This window comes from Felis catus, chromosome D2, assembly GCF_018350175.1.
Source record: "Felis catus isolate Fca126 chromosome D2, F.catus_Fca126_mat1.0, whole genome shotgun sequence".
NCBI lineage: Eukaryota > Metazoa > Chordata > Mammalia > Carnivora > Felidae > Felis > Felis catus.
The window spans coordinates 39,934,590-39,951,995 of NC_058378.1; the positions used below are offsets into that span (position 1 = coordinate 39,934,590).

Genomic DNA, 17,406 nt, shown 5'->3' on the forward strand with positions numbered 1-17,406 from the left:
GGTGGCGCAGTCGGTTAAGCGTCCGACTTCAGCCAGGTCACGATCTCGCGGTCCGTGAGTTCGAGCCCCGCGTCAGGCTCTGGGCTGATGGCTCAGAGCCTGGAGCCTGTTTCCGATTCTGTGTCTCCCTCTCTCTCTGCCCCTCCCCCGTTCATGCTCTGTCTCTCTCTGTCTCAAAAATAAATAAACATTAAAAAAAAATTAAAAAAAAGTTAGGAATTTTGTTTGATGCAAGTTGTCTGCTGTATCACATATTGTGTCAAGTTTCATGACTGTTACATCTTCTTTGTGGAGTGCATCTTTTATTGCCACACAGTATTCTTCTTTGTCTTGTTGAACACATTTGTCCTTGAATTTGCTTTGTTTGACATTGCCACTCTTGCTTTCTTTTTGCTCACCTTTTCACAGTCTATTGTTAGCTAGCTCTTTATTTTTAACCTTTTTCTTGTAAAAAAAATGTATGTTTTATTTAAATAATCCACAGTTAGATTTTATTCTTTTATTCTTTTTATATTGTTATTATTTTTTTAAGTAGACTTCATGCCCAGCGTGCAGCTCAGCGTGGGGCTTGAACTCATGACCCTGAGAACCAGACCTGCGCTGAGATCAAGAGTCAGATGCTAAACCGACTAAGCCATCCAGCTGCCCCTAGATTTTATTTTTTGACCATGTCTGGAAGCCTCAGATTTTCAACAGGGGAATTCTGTTCGTGTTTTTTGTGTTAACGAACATACTTAGGGTTTAGGGTTTCAGTGTTATTTTGTGTTTGTTACCTATATCAGTTAATGATGTGCTTGACTTTACCTAATGGAGCACCTAGCAAATAGTTGCTTCATTAAATAACTATTTCTTGTTTATATGGTCACATTTCATTTGATAATGATAGAACTGTATTCTGTGAAGTTCCTTACTTGCCTGCAATGGCCAGGCTGGAGATGGACTGCACGGGTTAGTATTGGTGTATCTGCTCAACAGAATCATGAAGGCCCCGAATCCTCTCTTTCTCCTTGCTTGCCCTTAGCTTGTGGCTTTCTTCCTCCTAGAGACAAATGTCTTCCAGCTGTCCCTGGCCTCACCCCTTCATTCCAGGGAGGAGGAAGGAGGAAAGTGTGAAGGGGTTTCTTCCAAAGAGTCTTCCCCTTTTGTTGCGAGGGGGAAAGCCCTTTGCTCAGACTTCCACTTACGTCCACTTTGCCAGAGACAGGGACATTTGCTCTCTTCTAGATCGATCGCTCACCAGTTTTACTTGTCCTTTGAGGCCGGTGTAGAAACATGCCTCTCCCAAAGCTGAGAGATGTCTGTAACACCTTGAGCAGATCGGGGTTTTCTGATGCAGGGAGGAGGGTGGGGGTGGGGTGGGCGGTGGTCAGGAACTGACTGTCTGCTGTAACAGCTGCATAGTTTTTGTTGTTTTCTCTTGTCCCTTTACATATTTTCATAAGATCGGTAGGCCTCTTATCATTTATTTCCCCCCACTATTAATTTAGAAGATGTATGGGGCGCCTGAGTGGCGCAGTTGGTTAGGCGTCGGACTTCGGCTCAGGTCATGATCTCACAGTTTGTGAGTTTGAGCCCCACATCGGGCTCTGTGCCGACAGCTCAGAGCCTGGAGCCTGCTTCGGATTCTGTGTCTCCTTCTCTCTCTGCCCTGCCCATGCTCACGCTCTCTCTCTCTCTCTCTCCCCAAAATAAATAAACATTAAAAAAAATTTAAGAAGATTTATAATTTTAATAGCGGTTGCCTCCCTGTTTCTACCAGTCATAATTAAGCCTGTGTTTCTCTATTACAATATTTCTTTCAACGTGCAGAAAAATGACAGTGCCCTCCTGTATCAGGGAATTAATGCTGCCCTCGGTAATAGATACACGCTGAAATTTCAGCGAATTAAGTGAGGAAGCTTTATTTCTTGATGTGGATGAGGTAACTCTTCTGTGTCATTGGCTTTCAAACATGGACTCGTGGATCGGGCTGCTTTTTTCTCGCGATGCCACCATCTTGGATGAAATGGGTGGATGAGAGACAACGAGGAAAAGACATACCAGTTGCAAAAGCCACAGCCTGAGAGCGTACAAATCAGATCCCCTGACATTCATAGACTAGAATTCCTTCACATGGCCACATGAAGCTGAAGGGGAGCTGAGAAAAGTAGTCATCTGGTGGGTTCAGGGAAGGGAAATAGGGTGCCAGACAGCACGGCCGTTGTCATAGATTGTCATTCTGGTCCCTCACACATTGTGTTCTCCTCTTCATGTAAATACACTCACCATCTCCTTCATGGGGACACCCTCAAGTCGCAGGCAGTCACTGCATCCAGCCCAAAGTCCACAGTCTGCATGGATTCTGCATTAATCTCTAGAATGTCTGGATGTGGTTGAAAAGACATGTTACCTAAACAACCCCACCCCCACCCCCACCCCGTACGACACAGTGCACGGCAGTAGAGCAGGTCCACTATGGAAAAGAGGAGAATGTGAGCCTCACTCAGTCACTAGTTGATAGCATTCCTGAAGTCCTGCTAGTCAGGCACTGTGAAGTTTTCCTGTCCTGGCAGTGAGGGGACAGCCTTGAGTGAGGGTAGGACTGTGCCCTAGAGAAGGCTCCTCCTTGTTCATTGTCCCCCTTGGCTTCATCTGAATGAGTGTTGAGGACCACGCCCTCCTTGGATCAGGATACTGATCTGCCTCCCATTCATTCATGGAGGTTGGGTACCCAAAGGTTGCTGAAGTCTTGAATAATCGAAGGCTTTTTTGTTTTAGTTCAGACTCAAAAACTTAGTAGGCTTCTGACCTGTTTGCTTCCATGTCCCAGGAACAACATCTAAAATTCTTTTCTAGACATATTTTGCAAGCTGACTGTAATTCTCTGCCTCTTTTTCCCTATACCTCTACTTGCAACCGAAGGGCATCTATCTTAGGCTCTTTGAAAAGTAAGTGGGAAGGATTGCACTCTTCATGCGCTTGTGTTAGCCTGGCTCCTCCGAGGAGTTAGAGACAGGGATGGGGTTACACACACAAGGGTTTTATTCAGGAAACACCTGTGGGGGGAAAGGGGAAGAGTGCTGGAGGAGTGTGGGAGAGCCATCACCCTGCAGCACAAGTCTGACCTTGAGTGAAGGAGGCAGGGAAGGCAGATGAGGGGACGAGGTGTTCTAGGCAGCCATGCAGCCCAAGGGAAGCTTGTCCAGGCCGCATGGAAGCTGCCCATCTGAAGGGTCTGGTGTCCCCTAGGAATGGGCCCACCATGCTGAGTCAAAGACTGGGGCCACCTCTGGGAAGCACGGCCATGGGCAAACACAAGAGCACAGGGACTGTACTGTTTGCTCAGTTATGCTGTCTGTAGTTGGATGTCTGCGGAGCACATTCTCATGGCCACCTGTACCTTAGGTCACTTTATTCACCTTAGAAGTTTTATGAGGCTCTGTCATGCAAAACTTAAAAAAAAAAAATCCCATCTCTTGTAATTTGGGCCCTAGAAAGAGGTGGCTTTTCCAATCCTACAAAGTCCCAAATTTCTATATTCTCTCTATTCTCTTTCATTTTGATTTGCTAAGCACTCAATCCTTTCTTGAACTCCTTTCTTTCTCTTAACACCTTGCTGAACACAGCTGCTAGCAACCAACACCCGCTCTCAATGTTCTGTTTTCTAGAGTCTTCCTTAGAGTGGCAAGGTCAGAAGGTACGAGGGTCTGCCTTTCCAGTTACAGCATCTGACAATTTGATCAAGTGTTTTGCCCTTGCATAGCATGGATCTCTGGCCATCCATTCAGCCTGCTGCTGAATGCCAGCAACCTGCTAAGGCACTGGCATTACATAGTTTACATTTCTGTGTCAGCACTACCCCGCTTTGGGGACAGATTTGCATTTTAGTCACGGGAATCGATGGGGTCTGTTGCCGCCGGCAAACCAGGAAATCTCGGTGGCTTAAAACAACACGGGTTTATTTCTTCCTCACGTTACAGGCTGATGTGGGTCAGGGGCCTAGCGTCTTCTTCTTGCAACACTATCTCCGTTCCCCGTTTCCAGCCAGTGGACGGGAGGGAGAGAGAGGAAGGACTGGTGCGCTGTCTGCTGAAGATCTCAGAGGGGCTCGGCCTCCAACACCAGTTCCAGCCTTGGGCACCGGCTTTGGCAGCTGTGATGCTCCCCAGAAGGGGCGGGAGGGAGAGAGGGAGGTGGCATTGCACTCGGGCCGGCCGGTATCTCTCTGGAATGCCTTTGTCGATGACACTGCTCTGTAGAGAGGTGTGAAGGTTGTGCTCTGTCGGCCAACCTAGCTCATCCCGTACTAATTGGGACTCAGACCTGTTTCTTCTTCCTTCCTGGTGCCTCCTTCTGCTGTGAGGCAGCGAGTGACAAGCACATCCAGTGGCTCCTGGGGGCAGATGGTGAAGTCTGGGTCTGGATCATGGGAGAAGGCCCTGGCGACAAGCCCTATGAAGAGATCTCTGAGGAGCTGATTGCGGAGAGGGCACGGCTGCAGGCACAGAGGGAGGCCGAGGAGCTCTGGTGAGAGGTGCAGACGGGTACCGGGTCGGGTCTGAACACAGAGCCTACGGTGGGTCCAAGCCGCAGGACGCTAGGTTGTGGGTGGGAGGGGGGAGGTGCCAGGCAGCTGGCTGGCCGTTTTCTTAGCTCAGCTAAGATTAGGGGACCAAAGCACCAGTCTTCCATCAGGTAGGTCCGGTGGGTTCAAATCCCGGCTCCACCTGTTACTTGTAAGCTGATCTGGGGTCTCAGTTTTCACATCTGTGGTGTGGGCATAACAACACCCTTTCCGTCTGGACATAGATTGGATTCACTGCGATGATACAGATGGCATGCTTTTCCTCTCTTCCTCGCGGAGCTGTCCCTGGGACAGCAGAGGAGTTTGGGTTCACGTTTGTGGCTACTTGTTCCTCTTCACCGTACCTGCCTTTCTCACACAAGGTGCATAGTTGAGCCCCCAGTGAGATTTGGAGTCAGACTTCTTTCATAAACAACTTTTAACTTTTTTTTTTTCAGAAATCCATATGAAGTTGACTTCAACATTCCCCTACCCCCCCTATAAAATAAGTGACAATATTTTATTTTACTTAAGTATTTATTTATTTATTTATATATTTATTTATTTATTTATTTATTTATGTATTCATTCATTCATTCATTTAATGTATGTATGTACTTATTTTTGAGAGAGAGAGAGAGAGCGCACAAGCACAAGCGGGGGAGGGCAGAGAGAGAGGGGGTCAGAGGATCTGAAGCGGGCTCTGCGCACACAGCAGAGAGCCCGGGGTGGGGCTCGAACTCACGAACCGTGAGATCGTGCCCGGAGCCGAAAGCATACGCTTAACCAACTGAGTCACCCAGGCGCCCCTTAATAACAATATTTTAGTTGTAAAATTGTAGCAACAACTCAACGCCCACCGCCTGAGATAATCACGGTGAGCATTTAGGCAGCACGTGCTTTATAAACTGCTTTATTCACACCTTGATAAATTGATTAATATAGATTCACAGTGTTATTTAAGAGTACTATATAGTATCCTATTACATGAGAAACCCAATTTATTGGCCCTGTTGATGGACATTTAGGTTGTTCGCCGTTTGTTATGTTATAAAAATTCTCTGATGAACATCTTCTACCTACATCTTTGTAAACTTGAGTGAGATATAGGATTTCTGAGTCTTTTTGTTTTTTTATCCCTGGCTTCCTGACAATTCTGTTGATTGACACTCCCTTCCAGGAGGGTGACTGTTTCTCTCCAACTTGGCAACATTGAGTTTTGCTGACCTTAGATCGTTGTCATTCTGATGGACCCAGAAATATTGCTCATAGTTTTTATTTGAAGCTCTGTGGTTACGTGGTCCTTCAGTCTCCTGCATGAGCTTATATCTGCTGGTGTTTTATTGGAAGGAGACAGAAGGAGGCAGAAATCACCAAGAAGTTTCGGGATGCGCTGGCCAATGAGAAAGCCCGGATCCTGGCGGAGAAGTGGAAAGTGGAGACGGAAGACCGTAAGGCTGCCAAAGTCCTGGAGGAGCGCATCCACGAGGAATTCAAGGTGAGGCCGTGCGTGGAACGTGTGTGTGGCCACCTATGCGGGCTCCCAGGCTACTGGCGCCCATCTCTGGTTTGAGCATTGGTTGGCACTGAACAGAAATCTCACGTGTCTGAGCAGGAAGGAATTTGACACACCAGTTGGGCCAAGTCACTTCTCACTGGACAGATGAGGAAACTGAGGGTTAGACAGAGGAAGAGATTTGCCAAGGACAAGTAGCTGGGGACCGAGCCAGGATCAGAACTCAGACCTTCTGCCTCCCAAATGAAGGGTCCTGCAAAGGGACCTAGAAAGTGTTGAGTTTGTGGTCAGACCAGCCTGGCATCCAGTTCCAGTTCTACTGGTTAGTGCTGTGTGACCTTGGGAAGCTGGCTGAACTTCTCTGAGCCTTCACTTTCTTGTTTATAATATTAGGGTAATAACAACACCCAACTTGAGATTTTTGGAGGATGTAAGGAGATGAAAAATGCACATTTTCTGGCCCCAGACAGAAAATTGTTGGAAACCTTGCATACCTATTCATGCTGGGAAAGTTCAGTGCCGGTAAAGGAGATTTACACTGCTCTAGTAAGAAGTTAAGATTGCCTGAAAAAAAATTTTTTTCCTGGTCCCTATTTTGCGTTTCCCCCCCCCACAGGAATAATATATTTTGGGGGTGAGGGTAGAAAACTCAAAAATACATATAAGTGAAAAGAAGAAAATAATAATCTGCTGAATCCTATTAATGATATTATTTTATAAATTGTATATTCATGGAATATGCACACTTAAACATTTTAAAAGTATTTTTTCCTATAATGACTAGATAGAACAATGGCCCCTTAAGATCATTTATGTTGCAAATATTCTTCTCAGTGTTATTTTTTCTTAATTGTGGTTATAGTGCTTTCGGACGTACAGAAGATTACAAGTTTTATTAGCCAACTATATCAATCTTTTTTTTTTTTAATGTTTATTTATTTTTGAGAGAGAGAGAGAGAGAGAGCACGAGTGGGGAAGGAGTAGAGAGAGAGGGAGACACAGAATCCGAAGCAGGCTCCAGGCTCTGAGCCGTCAGCACAGAGTCCAATGTGGGGCTCGAACTCACAAACCGCAAGATCGTGACCTGAGCCGAAGCCAGACGCTCAACTGACTGAGCCACCCAGGCGCCCTTATATCAATCTTTTAAAAATTATTGTTACATGCTAAGAAAGATCTGTGCCGCTACAAGCTTATAAAACACGAATCTACGTTGTTTTCTATGTCTTTCATGATTTTATTTCTTTGCACTTAATTTCCCTCCACTTTAATTTTTTTCTTTTAAGGTTTGTTCATTTCTCAGAGACAGAGACAGAGCGTGAGCGGGGGAGGGGCAGAGAGAGAGAGGGAGACACAGAATCAGAAGCAGGCTCCAGGCTCTGAGCTGTCAGCACAGAGCCCGACGCGGAGCTTGAACCCACAAACTGCGAGATCATGAGCTGAGCCAAAGTCAGACGCTTAACCGGCTGAGCCACCCACGCGCCCCAATTTCCCTCCACCTTGAGTGTGGTATGATATAGGGCTATAACTTTGTTTTTCTTCCAAATAGTTAGCAAATTGTCCCATCATCATTTATTATATCATCTCCCTTCTCTTAGTGCACTCGCTGCCTTGATTCTTCTTACCTACCTTTGGATCTCTTCATGGGTTCTTCTTCATTGATCATTCCTGAACCAGATTCACTTATTTAATTATTGTCCCTTTTAAAATGAAGTTTAACATCTGCTATCAGGGAAGAACCTATCCTTGCTCTTCATTTTCAAAATGTCCTTGGCTAATTTTAGTCATTCTTGGCCCACTAGAGATACATCTGAATCATCATGTCGCCGTCCTCCTCCCCGAAACAACAAAAAAACACACGGTGATTTTCATTGGAATTACATCCGCGTTAGAGATGTATTTCTCGTTCAGTCTTCTTTTTCAGGGTGTGGTGTCTTCTTCCTGTTACTCAAAGCTTCTTTTTGTCTTTGATAAAAATTTTTGAAACATCTTTCTATGCACCGTCCACCCAATCCCAAACATGCACAATAACTTATATACACGCATGGTGCCTCCGTCTTTTGGAACTGGGCGAAGTTTATTGTTTTATTTAAATGCTCCACGTTTCTTTTCTACGTAAACCTTAGGTTGAATATTTTTTGTTGCTCTCGTGAAGAAGATTGTTCTCATTACTTTAAAACCTATTGCAATTGCTGCTTATATATTTACATTGCTATTGATCTTATTTAATTTTCCCTTGCGTTAGATATACATTTTTAGGAGATTCATTTACTCTCAAAACATACGATTTAAAAGCAATTTCAGACTTGCAGCAACATTGAGAGAAAAAAACAAATGTTCGTGTGTTCTCCCCTGAAATTCACCAGTTATTGATGCCTTGTCCAATTTTCATTCTCCTTCCTCCTCTTCCTCTATATCTGCGTCTATCTATACGCAGACGTATAGATACACACACATATCTACGTATGTACATTTTTGGTGCTACTGCTAAATTGTTTCGCTAAACAATTTGAATGGAAGCTGTAGACATCATATCCTCCAGCCCAGGGGTTAGCAAACTATTTTCGGTAAAGGTGCAGATAGCTAATATTTTAGGCTTTGTCGGCCGCACCGTCTCTGTCACAACTCCTCAACCAGGTCATTGTAGCACAAACACGGCTACAGACAATATGTAAGCAAATGGGGGTGACTGTCCTTTAACAAGACTTTATTTTAAATAACAGGGGGCAGATCTGGGAGCCTTAGTCTGCTGACTCCTGATCATACACTATGTACTTCAGCGTGCCTCTCCCATGACTGAGTACCTTTGCCCCTGGGTAGCCAGGACAATCCTGATTGCACCTGTTGAAATGAACAATGATTCCATGATAGTATCCATAATCCAGTCAATCCATAGTGGAGAGATGTTCAGTTTGTATCGTTGGGTTTTGCTTTTGGTTGTTCAAGTCTGCTGGGGAAGAAAACCAATACTTTCTGTGTATCTCTAACAGCAAGAATCACATGTTCTAGTCTCTGGCCCCCCTCCTTCCCAGAGGTGAGCTGAGTCCCAGATACTGGGAGGGTGGCTCCTTGGAGCTGGGGTCCTGGGGTTCATTTATTTCACAAGGAGATTCCAGAGGGAATGAGTTCTCAGAGATTTTCGGGTTGGACTTCTCCTTGAGAACTTCAGTGAGAGAGAGAGAGAGAGAGATGATACGTTGTGGGGCGCTCTGTGTGGACATTCATGGAGGGCTCGGTAAAGCCATGAGGTTCACTAAGGAACCCACACGCAGACTTTTGGTGTTATTTCCAAAGAAGGCCATGGTAATTACATGTTTGTTTTTGTTTTAAGAATTAACTTGCTGAATGTGAATGTTTACACGTCAGTACTCACATTCTGATTCTGATTTGGCGTATCTGCATTTTGAAAAGCCTCAGACTTGCAGGTTGTATCTGTGCGGCCCTGGTGGAGCTCACCAGGGCAATGTCTGACAGGAACACCAGCACATGGACTCTGGAGTGGGAAGGGCCAGGTTTATGAACTAGGATATTTCCTGTCAGAGCTGTCTGTAAGTGAGCTACCCTTGTATTGTGATGAGATCTTCATCGCAGGAACCCCTTACCATGGGCTGAAATGGCATCTGAAAAGTTTCTGTGGTGGATTAAATATGGCCGGTGGCAAGTTCTTTGCCATGTCTCTCTTTGAGACTGCTCTTCCCTTGAGTCTGCCCTGGCCTTGTGACTAGCTTTGATCGGTAGAGTGCCGTAGAAATGACTCTGTGTAACAGTTGAGGACAGGATACAGGAGATTTGTAGCTTCGGCCCCTCTTGCGATCCTCACTTTTGGAAGCTGCCCCCATGAGAAGCCCTACGACCTTAGCCCATCACTCTGTAAGGAAACCCAGGCAAGCCAGGCAGAGAGAAAGGGGCTGTGTGGGGGAGCACTGAGGCACCAGACACGTGAGTGGAATCTTCTTGGTTCTTCCAGTGAATGACCCCAACCAAATGATTGGCCTCGGATGCCTCGGATTAACCTATGGAACCACAGGCAAATAAGATTGTTGTTGTTTTAAGCCATTATGTTTTCTGGTAGTTTGTTACTTGGTAATAGACAACCGGATCAGTTTCGCCAAAGGGATTTCTGCACTGGATTAGAGATTGGCTTAGATAATTTTTATTGCGTCTTTCAACAACCAAGACTCTAACCTGACGTGAGGCTCGCATGCAGGCATACGCCAACAACGTTCGTTTAATTTCATACATTTTTCCCCCTTTCCCTGAGAACCTGAGTGCAGGTTGTTTGGGGGAAGTGATGGTGGTAGTTATAAACTCCCTCCTCTCCTCAAGCGTAGAGGGTGCCAGGGGAGAGAGAGAGATAACTCTGGGAGTAACCTTCAGCCCCCACCACGCCTGGGGGACTATGATGGAGCTCAATGGAGCACCTGTACGCGTCCGGGTGTGAGCAGAGATGGGAAATGGACAGGAGATATGTGGAATCCTGAATGGTCTGCTGGTGGGAGAGGAAAAAGTGATGGGGGAAGCCAGACAGGGATCTGGCAAGGTAGGCTGTGGAGCCCTTGGGTGCTACCACAAAGAGGCAGACAGTTCCCTGCGGGCAGAGCGGAGCTGTGAGGACCTCGAAGCAGAGGGACATGGCCAGATCAAGTTCAGTGAGAGTAACTGGTGGTGATGGTTATGATTCAAGTGCTGAAGGCATGGCCAGAGGGAGAGGCCAGTGGTCAAAGTGGGAACTGCTGAGTGTGACTATGGTGAGATTCAGGGGGATGGACACAGAGAAATGGAGGTGAAATCGGCAAGGCTTGGCATCAGTTAGATGCCAGGATGGGGGGAACCCAAAGAGCAAAGACATCAGAGCCCCAGGCTGAGGAGTAGGGACAGGGTACCACCCTGTTGCTATGGAGATCTGGGAAGGCAGAGTAGGCTTGGGGGGAAGAGAATGTGCTTGGGCTGGCTGGGCCAATGTGGTTCTCTAGAAGGGGAATTTGGGGTGGGGGCTGGAGGAGAGGGGAGACGCTGGATGGGAAGCCTGCTGGTGGAGGGGGGCTGGCTGGGCTCACTTCCGGCTACCGGTGTGGAGGATGCAGGCAGGTTCTTGAAATCCTCCTGCTTATAGGACAGATGATAGTGAAAATTCCTTTGAGAAAATGGGGGGGAAAAAAAAATCCCAGAATCTTGTGTCAGGTTAAAGAGGGAACTTCAAAATAGAAGATACAGACAGCTGGAAACCTGTTTTTAAAAACCATTCTGTTGTGGCTGGCACCATTGGAATGCAATTTACAATGCATATGAAAATGTTCCTTTAGTAAAAAAGGGGATCAGGAGGCCAGATATAATTTGCATATTTTCTCTGCTTTCTTAACTCATAAAACTGCTTTTGGCTGCTTCTGTCTCTGCTTAAGACCGCAGAACACGGACAATAAGGCTCCTTCTCTCTCACTCTTAGTCTCCCTCCCCTCCCGCCTCCTGCTAGCGCTCCTGATAAGGAACAGGCATGGGTTGATAGAGTTAGGCTGCCCTTTAATTTTTTTTTTCCATTTTCTATTCAAGGCCACTCATGCTGTTTGTTTTTTCTTTCTCCTTTAAGGTTGTAGTTCATTTTGGCCCTTTGTGACATCTTGTATGACTACAGACACTATCCCCACCTTATTTCCAAAAGGATTATATAAATGGTGGGGACACTCTCCACTTTTCAATTTTCTCTAGAAAATTGTAGACTTTATCTGAGTTTCTCTTGGACAAGGCTGGCATCAACAGGACAACATGATATAGTTTACGCTTCGCCTTTCGACAACCATCACAAGCCCTGTCTTACCTTCACTTGTTCACTTGCTCCTCCAGTCAGTGTTTATGGAGCACCTGCTATCTGCCAGGCTCTGTGCTGGGGGCTGTCGATGGGGGAATAAATGATACAGGCCTGGCCCTGCCCTTTTGGTGTACCTCATCTCGAAAAGCATGATGGTATTATTTGGGCCAGATGAACAACTAAAGGGTTTGGGACAGCCCTCCCGCCCCTGGAATGTGCCACTTTGGCATGTGGACTATTTTGAGCTGAAGGCAATTGAGACCCTGAGGTCTCAGGAGAAACTATCGCCCCTCCCTCCAACCACATAGAAGAATCTCAGTGGGGGCTGTTTTCCAGAATGAGGGTTATTAACAGTGATAAATTTTATCTGAGTGACCCATCTGTATGGCAGGGCAGACATCTAATTACCAAACAGCTGCTCATCTCTTTATCACCCTGTGAGGTGCATTCCTTTCTTTTGAAGTCCCAGACCCCTATCGCCTCTCCTAAGCTCAGGATGACACAGATCCCTCATTTTGCCTGATGGTCTTTGGAATTTCCATATCTGTGTGCTTTCCTTGTATATCGGTTATTAAATCTGATCGTCTCCTGTTAATCTGTCTCATGTCAGTCTGATTCTTAGAGCCGCAGGAAGGATCCTTGAAGGGGACAGGACTGCTTGCTCCCCAACACAACAAAAGCGACTATGCCTTCCAGAAAAGCATCTGTCTCGGTGACATTTTCCATCGGGGTGGGGCGGACCCGGGCCTCTGGGGGCTCCTGTGGTGTGCTGTTACTGATGGGTTATCAGGAGAAGGGGGATTGAATAAGCCGGACGGCTCAGAGGGCTTTGGGCCTGCCAGAAAAAGGCATCCATTCCTAATGTGGAAGGGAGTGTTTTCATAGTCGCCTTTTGGCTGCCTTGGCCTGTGGCTGCTAAATTTAAAGATAGACTTTTCACTGGGGCTCATGGAGGAGCCGAAGGATTCTGAGAGCAGCCCCAAACGGGGAGAGCTTTTCAGACAATTTCAGCTGTGAGGGGTGAGTCATTTCAGCAAGACCCTGGAGGGAAGGATGCAGTGCTCTTTATCTGTAGGTGCAAAATGTTTCCTTTTGTTGTCCCCATCCCTGTGAGAAGCTTGTGTTTGTCACAGTAAGTGGCCAGTTATTTTCCTTGGAGATGGAGGCTGTTTTCCGACTCCCAGTCTGTTGTTGTTCATTCGTGGGTGCAGAGGATTGAGTGAACAGTGGCACTGCCGTTTATTTATGTATTTATTTATTTGCTGGTAATTATCACCCCCCCCTTTACTGAGCTACAATGTACAAAGAAAAATTGTATATATTTGAGATGTGCAATGTTTTGGTGTATGCATACATTGTGAAATGATTACCATAATCAAGATAGTGAACGCGTCTCTCACCTTACCTGGTTACCGTTTTCGTGTGTGGTGAGAACACTTAACATCTGCTCTCTTAGCAGATGTCAAGTATACAGTATAGTATTAACTATGGGTACCGTGCTGTACATTGTTTTTCCAGAATTTATTCATCCTGCATCACTGAAACTTTGTAGCTTTTCACCAAACACAATCTAAGTGTCTGTTGACCAATGAATGGATAAAATGTGATATATATACATAATGTATATGTGTACATATATATGTGTATGTAATGTGTGTGTATATATATATATATATATATATATATATATATAATACGATGGAATATTATTCAGTCTTTTTTTTTAGATTTTGTTTTCAACTTTTTTTTTTTTTTTTTTTTATTTTTGGGACAGAGAGAGACAGAGCATGAACGGGGGAGGGGCAGAGAGAGAGGGAGACGCAGAATCGGAAACAGGCTCCAAGCCATCAGCCCAGAGCCTGACGCGGGGCTCGAACTCACGGACCGTGAGATCGTGACCTGGCTGAAGTCGGACGCTTAACCGACTGCGCCATCCAGGCGCCCCATATTCAGTCTTAATAAAGAAGGAAACCCTGCCATTTGTGACAACATGGATGAACTTGGAGGACGTCAGGCCAAGCATCAGTCATGACCCTTCTCTGGGGTGCAGTCTCTTTGTTATGGGCCTCATATATTGATGGCCTAACTTCCACCATCACAGAATGTAAGTGTATGTAGAGGTAAGGTCTTTAGAAAGGTCATTAGTTAAGATGAGGTCTTCAGGGTGGGCCCTAATCCAGTATGACTGGTGCCCTTATAAGAAGAGGAAATTTGGACACAGACATGTGTGCCCACAGAAGACAGGGCATGTGAGACACAGGGAGAATATGGTCCATCTAGAAGGCAAGGAGAGAAGCCTCAGAAGAAACCAGCCCTGCCCACGCCTTGATCTCGGACGAATGGGTGTTCTAATTGATGAGTTATGGCCTCTGTAGCTCATAAGTGTCTGTTGTTTAAGCCTCCTGGTTTGTAGTACTTCGCTATGGGAGCCCAATACACTTGCCCAAGCAAGCCAATACACTCCTTGTCTGTATCAGAAAGTAGGACCAGGAGGCTGAAGCCCCTCTGACTCTGACAGGTCTTGGCTGACTGTATTTTCCCTAAGACCTGCTCCCGCCTGGAAGACCTGACGTGGGCAGGTGCTGGATCTGAAGTGTCTGGGTGGATGCCATTTTGGCTGGCGCTCTGTGTGTTGGGTGATGTGACCTCCTTGGTCAGAGGTGGGGGGGCCCTGTGGGGGCACAGGAAACCTGCTGTGTACACTGTAATGCTGTGCCCACGTGGGGCTGATTTTCGCTCTGCTGACATGCTGGTGATTGCCGAAGGGGAGTTTTTTTCACGGCTTTGAGCTAAAACCCCACTTGTTCTGCTTTGGAGCCAGGCCGACTTTGGTTCCAGTTTTGTATCCATCACCAACTCTTGACTCTAGCATTTCTCACCTGAGGCTATTTCCCTCCTGACCCCACACTCCCCTCCACCTGTTGATCCCTGTCTCTGCTTGCCTGCAGATGTCCTTAAAGGGCTGCCTGCGGTCATTCCACTCCCTCCCCTCAGTCGCCTGGATGGCTGCCTTCCCCTCCCCTTACCTTGGCCGCTTTCGCTCTCCCATCACATCCTGTGGCCACCACCCGCCTTCCCTTGTCGCTTCTCTGTCCTTATCTTCTGCGCTGTCTCGATGTCTCTGGGCCTGCAGCTCAGTTTACCACTCCCTTTTACTTGAAATGCTCTCTTCTATTGGCTTCTCCAACAGACATCGCCCCTTCTGGGCTTTTAGCTTATCTGTTGGCCTTCCTTCTCAGCCTCCTTTCCTGGCTCCAGCTCTTTCTCTCAAGTTTTAAATGGTGGAGTGGCCCAAGACACTCTGGTTGTTCTCTCTCCCTCTCTCTCTTTTTGACTGTTATTATTGAGGTGTAATTGATGTACAGTGTTAGTTTCAGGTGTGCAACATACTGATTTGACCATTCTATGCATTACGCAACGCTCACCTCGATAAGCGCGGTCACCATCCGTCACCATGCAACATTATTACGGTTTTATTGACTATATTCCCTACGCTGTACTTTCATCTCTGTGATTTATCTCTGGTTGTTTACTTTTGATCTGCATTCTTTCTCTCAGGGATAGCATTAGGTCCTGTGGCTGAGACACTTCATCCCTCTGCAGATGGCTTCTCAGCCAATATCTTCAGCTGAACTTGCCCTGAAGCCCAGGCACACGCATCCTGCTGCTAACGGCAGGCCTCTGGGGACGTCAGATGGCTTCTCGAACTCATCAAAGATAGCATTTTCACTTTTCTTCTTTCAAACACGGTAGATGATTCTGTACTCAAACTTGGCAAACCCATTTGCAATGCTGGCCCTATTGTGTGTGTGGTTTTTCTCTGCCCGGAAATTTCTTTTCCCCAGTACTTACCAATATTCTTCCTTATTGTTCGGTTATCAGATCACATTGTCCCTCCTAGGAGGGCTTCTGGTCACACAGCCTAAAGTAGCTTCCTAAATTCTGTCACTTACCCTGTTTTAATTCTTTGCACACTGTTTATTATTCTCTGGCATTTCCTGATTTTTATTTGTCTGGTGTGTTTCACGCACTGGAAGGTGAGCTCTGAGGGTGGGGCCTGTGTGCGTCATGCCCATGGCTGTGTCCCCAGAGCCCACAGCCCGATGCCGGCCTGAGCCTCTAGGTGCTTTGTGTTTGGTGAGTGACTACATGAAGCCACTTGCCTTCTTTAGCCCTAATTCCCAACTCTTGAGAGTGGCTCATTTGGAAGTGGAAATTTTATTCTTTAGGATTAAAAAATGGATTTGAATTAGTGGAAAAACCTTAATCTATACCATTTCAGAAGAAACAAAAAACTTTGTCTTTATTAATGAGGGATTAAAACTCAGTTATCTTTTTTTTTCTCTTGTTGATCCATTAAAATAGTAGCAAAGGACCGAGGAAGTTCTAAAGCACAAGGAGATAGAAGACGAGAAGAGAGAACAGATGAGAAAATATTCACCAGAGTTTGGTTGCCGGGAGAGGGAGTGGGGAGGGGTTCAGTGGGGCGCCTGCAGGAAGAGGGTGAATAGGTGAGCTGTATTGGTCTGGATCCACACGGGCTCAGGACCCGGAGGCACCAGGGACTATGGTGAGGGGAGCTCAGACTGGCTCAGTTTCTCTGTGGTGTGGCTGGACTCCCATGTCCCCATTTTCATCCATTTCTTCCAGGCTGCTACATCCCTCCCTCCAAGCGGAAGGAGATGGGGCGTTGGCAGGGGTCCAGAGCTCAGTGTGTCAGGCAGAGTGGAGAGAGCAGGCCAGGGGCAGATGGGAAACAGTAAAGGTCTCAACACGTGCAGTGGGACCTGCAGCCAGGGTTCCCCTAGGATGCACAGGGCCGCAGGTATTTCTGCATGGTGCCTTTGTTTATAATAAATTATTAACTTGAGCCACATAAAATCAGCCTGTTAGCTCTGTTCTGGTGACCTAATCGCATGTGATCCTGTGATGAAAATATGGTGCTGCGGGCACCTGGGTGGCTCAGTCAATTAAGTGTCCAACTCTTGATTTTGGCTAAAGTCATGATCTCACAGTTCGTGGGATCAAGCCCCACATCCGGCTCTGTACTGACAGTGCAGAGCCTGCTTGGAATTCTCCTCTCTCTCTGCCCCTCCTTCTCTCTTACTCTCTCTCTCAAAAAAAAAAAAAAATAAATAAACATTAAAAAAAAAAAAAGAAAATACCATGCTAGCTGGCAGGTTTCATCGGCTTGCCAGGTCACCCTCCTGGAACCATGGCCTGGCCATCAGGCTCCAGGATGCCTCCATAAATGAATCCTGGAGCCCCTATGGGGCATATGGTTAACACCTTTCACGAAGGAAGGGTCAGAGAGCACCGAGGGGGAGAAATGGAGACTAGGGCTCATGCAGGAGCCGGTCTGGACTTGGAGTACCTTACCTGGATTCCACTGCTGCCCCTGCCAATCCTGGGAGGACTCTGTGGCCATTCCTGGGGGGGGACCTGAGAGGGATGTTTGCAAAGAAGACATTTCAAAGCATGGTGTTCCTATGAAATATGAGGTGTGGGCCATGGGTTCTGCTTGTTAGGGTCTACGGGCTGTCCTGC

The 17,406-nt window shown here is 46.6% G+C and overlaps 1 protein-coding gene across 4 annotated transcripts in view; it reads left to right on the forward strand.

Moving 5' to 3' along the window:
* The first annotated feature begins 1,660 nt into the window (after positions 1 to 1,660).
* SH2D4B (SH2 domain containing 4B) overlaps positions 1,661 to 17,406 on the forward strand; it is a 75,912-nt gene continuing 60,166 nt past the window's right edge. For 3 of the 4 annotated variants that reach the window (XM_045040221.1, XM_023240616.2, XM_045040220.1), the window contains exons 1-2: positions 1,661 to 4,506; positions 5,894 to 6,041. In XM_045040221.1, coding sequence (XP_044896156.1) covers positions 4,406 to 4,506; positions 5,894 to 6,041 — 249 coding nt within the window. In that variant the 5' untranslated portion in view covers positions 1,661 to 4,405. The remainder of the gene's footprint in view (positions 4,507 to 5,893; positions 6,042 to 17,406) is intronic. The other variant, XM_045040222.1, reaches the window with a different exon arrangement.